The 3,813-nt window shown below is 40.9% G+C and overlaps 1 protein-coding gene across 1 annotated transcript; it reads right to left on the bottom strand.

Annotated features, from left to right (window-relative positions):
• Window positions 1–1,820: 1,820 nt before the first annotated feature.
• On the bottom strand, window positions 1,821–2,150 carry LOC150091212 (zinc finger BED domain-containing protein 5-like). Its single transcript, XM_090389631.1, has one exon. It carries the CDS (start codon window positions 2,148–2,150, stop codon window positions 1,821–1,823), a length of 330 nt encoding a protein of 109 aa, XP_090245757.1.
• Window positions 2,151–3,813: the final 1,663 nt, after the last annotated feature.

The following is a 3,813-nucleotide window of genomic DNA, read 5'->3' on the forward strand; positions in this document are numbered from 1 at the left end:
CATCTGGGGAACCAGCTTCAAAATTCGCGGCTGAGTGTTTGTTAAAGCCAACTTCATGTCATCCTCAACATTCAGTCTATTTCTTGCCTTTGTTTTGATAAGAAGAAGCGTTGAAAACCCACTCTCGCAGAGATATATAGAGGCAAATGGAAGAAAAAACTCAAATGGCAAGCATGGTAACATTTGGATATGACTGATACATAGCACACCAGAACTGAGTCAGCAATTTTTCATAAAACTACGTGCCGAGGAATTGTTCCGCAGATCCAAGAATTCATTCTGTACTTCATTGGGAATGCTGGGTACATTCAGGGAAGCAGAGAATGGGTTTCGTACCAGAGCAGCTCCGTCTATAAGCTCAGGGAAGTACTGCTGAAATTCCTTTTCAAGGGATTCAAGGTGCCCAGTAATCTCCTTCCGATTCTCATCCAGTTCACCTTCAGATTCCTCTACCACACTGCAGAGTTTTTCAAACATGGCAATGTTTCCAAGATTTACTTTCCAACGCCAGTTTTGCAGCTTGAATACAAATGCCTGAAGATTGTCTTAAAATTGGATAATGTGTGTTTCCTTTCCCCGAAGTTTCAGGTTCAGCTTATTTAGCTGGCCTAAAATGTCTGCTAAGTAAGCAACTCTTTTCTTCTAAGTTTCATCTTTAAAGTAAGCCACAAGGTCATGTTTCCCTTGCACTTCCAGGAACAACTTGATTTCATCTTTTAACTCAAAGACACATTTGACAACATTTCCTTTCGACAACCAGCGTAAGCAGTAGAAAAGAAGAACCTCGTGATCAGAATTAATGTCTTTACAGAGTTCTTTAAACAGACAGGTGTTGAGGGCTCCAGATTTGATGTAATTCACAATTTTGATCAGAGATTTGGTCACCACCAAATACAGAGGAGCTGGAAGAGTCTTACTGGCAAGAGCATATCGGTGAATCATGCAGTGCTTGGGGAGCAAGTTCTTTCACATTTGTCTGAAAGCCCGACTTTGACCCTAGCATAGTTGGTGCTCCATCTGTACAAACCCCACAGACGTTTTTCCACTGATGTCCTCCAGTTTCAAAAAAGATCTCCATAATATCTTCACCTTTTTTTACTGGCAAGAGCTCCTTGCTGTAGCCTAGTGGTCAGGCGCGCGGGTGCATAAGTACACGTGCCTTGAGTGACCGGGGTTCAAGCCCGTGACTGCTGAATACGGTGCTGTTTCCTGTATATCTTGTAAACTCCTCTGATCGTTTGGTCGTCCCGGAGTATAAACAGAAAATTTATTTATTATATCGGTGAATCATGCAGTGCCTGAGGAGTAAGTTCTTTCAGTTTTTGTCGGCGCCTCCGTAGCCAGGTGGGAAGGAGCAGCAGTGCGTAGCACACGCTTCTTGATTAGACCGGCGTTCGAGCCCGTCACCACCAAATACGGAGGATGCGGAAAGGTCAGGGAATGACCACCGCATATCCCGGAGCAATATGGCCTTAGTTGCTAATGCTCCTAAATAACAAGCAAACAACAACATTCACTTTTGTCTGAAAGCCCGACTTTGACCCTAGCATAGCTGGTGCTCCATCTGTACAAACCCCACACGTTTTTCCACTGATGTCCTCCAGTTTCAAAAAAGGTATTTATCTTCTCCATAATATCTTCACCTTTTGTAGTAGTCCCAAGTGCACTACAAAACAGGAACTTTTCTTTGATGTCATCTGAATGAATATATTTCACGAAGATAAGCAACTGACAACATGAACTTACATCCGTTGATTCATCAACTTGAAAAGAAAACAATGGAGAAACTTTGATTTCATTCAAAACCTGCCCTTTCACGTCTACAGACATATCTGAATAGTGTTATTGGACAGTGATATTTGTCGCATCTTTATCTCGCTGGCTTCCCCAAGAATTAACTTCACCATCTCCAACATGCAGGATTTAATGACCGTTTCTCCAATCGTGTAAGGTTTTTTTTGTTTGGCAATTTCCAATGCGACTTCATACAATGCTTTCACTGCTGCTGTGCGCTGTTGCTGAAAAATTCCTGTAGAATCAAGTTTCTGACGTCTGAGACCAGTTTCATGGCGTCGAAAGAACTCCAAATCCTTTTTAATATGTTCTGAATGCTTTGTCTCTAAGTGACGTTTCAGTTTTGAAGGTTTCATAGATTCAACCCTGAGAACGACATTGCACAAAACGCATTGTGGCTTCTCTGTGCCATTGCTGATCAAGGTGGTAAAGCCACATTTTAGATAGTCTTCTGAATATTTACGTTTTTTTCTCCATGGATACGGACTGATGACGACCTACTGGCGCTCTTTAGATTTTAGAAAGTGCAAGCAGTAGCTAACCCGCGCTCGACAGCGAATGGCTGGTTTCTATCATGGCGCCAACTAAAGGTGGTTAACCATTGGCGAACTAGACGGCCCATCTGGACATTATTGAATTACATCATTGCGAACATGGCAGCGTCAACAAAACATACAGGGTGATCTTCAACTGCGTTAAGACAGCAACTCACCTTTATTCGACAGTCTATTATTCACACATTAAGACACTGATTAAAAATGAATTTTGATTTTGAATTTTGCATCAAAGTGAATATTTTTTTTCAGTTTACTATTTGTAACGTAGAAAAAAAAAAAAAAAAATATATATATATATATTTTCTACGTTACAAATAGTAAACTGAAAAAAAATATTCACGATTAGACCGAGGTTCGAGCCCGTCACCACCAAATACGGAGGATGCGGAAAGGTCAAGGGAATGATTACCGCACATTCCCCGAACAATATGGCCTTAGTTGCTAATGCTCCTAAAAACCAAATAACAAACAAATTTTATTTTTAGGGAGTTAATTAAGGCCCGCCGCGGCGGAAATTTGAAAAAATATTAAAGACCCACCATAGCAAATAATTAAAATAATATAAAATGTTTCATATATATGAACACGGCGGGCTTTTAATATTTTTTAAGTATCCACAGCGGTGGACCTTAAGTCACTTCTTTTCATTTATCAAAAATCAGTGTTACAACCACTAGTAGAATATTGCAGTGTACCCATATTGAAATAAATAAGTGTTGAAAACCTTCGTGGTGAAATTTCCTAAAAAAATAACCGCGGCGACCCTCCACCCAGAAAGGGTTCCCAACCTGTAGGTCGCGACCTACAGGTTGGGAACCCGGGATTTAAGAGATTACAAGAAAGGCGTTCCGGTGCGTGTTCCCAGAAAAAAAAAAAAAAAAGGGGGGGGGGGGTTGTTATATGAAAAGCATGCTGTGTTTTCTACAGAAACTCAAGTCTGGGGTTATTTGACCAGTTGTTGTTCACGTTCACCGACGCACCGCAGCGTGTCAGTCTGTTTGTTTTTAACGCTATTGAGCAATATATATATATATATATATATATATATATCTCACAGCGCCTTGGGGTTCCCCAGAATTTCAGAGCTCCAACTGATCTAAACGCGCCACCGACAACAATTGCAATATTACAAAATGTAGTTGAAATGCTTCTTAAACAGTCATTAAAGTACGCGATCAGTGTCAGTATTTATCCGAAGTTTTGACATAGAGCACTTCGTTTAAGAGCAGAGGCGGATTTAACGGCGGGCGCACCGGGCGCGCGCCCTGGGCGCCGGCTTCTGAAGGGCCCCTCAAAACACCAACTTGACACTTTTTTCTAATGACACCAAGTTTTGTTTCATATGTGCAATTTTGATTAAGTACAAGTTTATAATCGGCGGTAAAACCTGATAGTATGTTTATATTCGCTTATTTTCATTATTTCATTACTACACTGCATACTATACACATACTACGCTGCA

The sequence above is a fragment of the Mastigoproctus giganteus genome, chromosome 1, assembly GCF_048544385.1.
Source record: "Mastigoproctus giganteus isolate SK-2022 chromosome 1, ASM4854438v1, whole genome shotgun sequence".
Classification (NCBI taxonomy): Eukaryota; Metazoa; Arthropoda; class Arachnida; order Uropygi; family Thelyphonidae; genus Mastigoproctus; species Mastigoproctus giganteus.

What these genes read in the sequence shown, in the direction of transcription:
- LOC150091212 (XM_090389631.1), bottom strand. Translation starts at nt 2,150, where the DNA reads ATGAAACCTTCAAAACTGAAACGTCACTTAGAGACAAAGCATTCAGAA.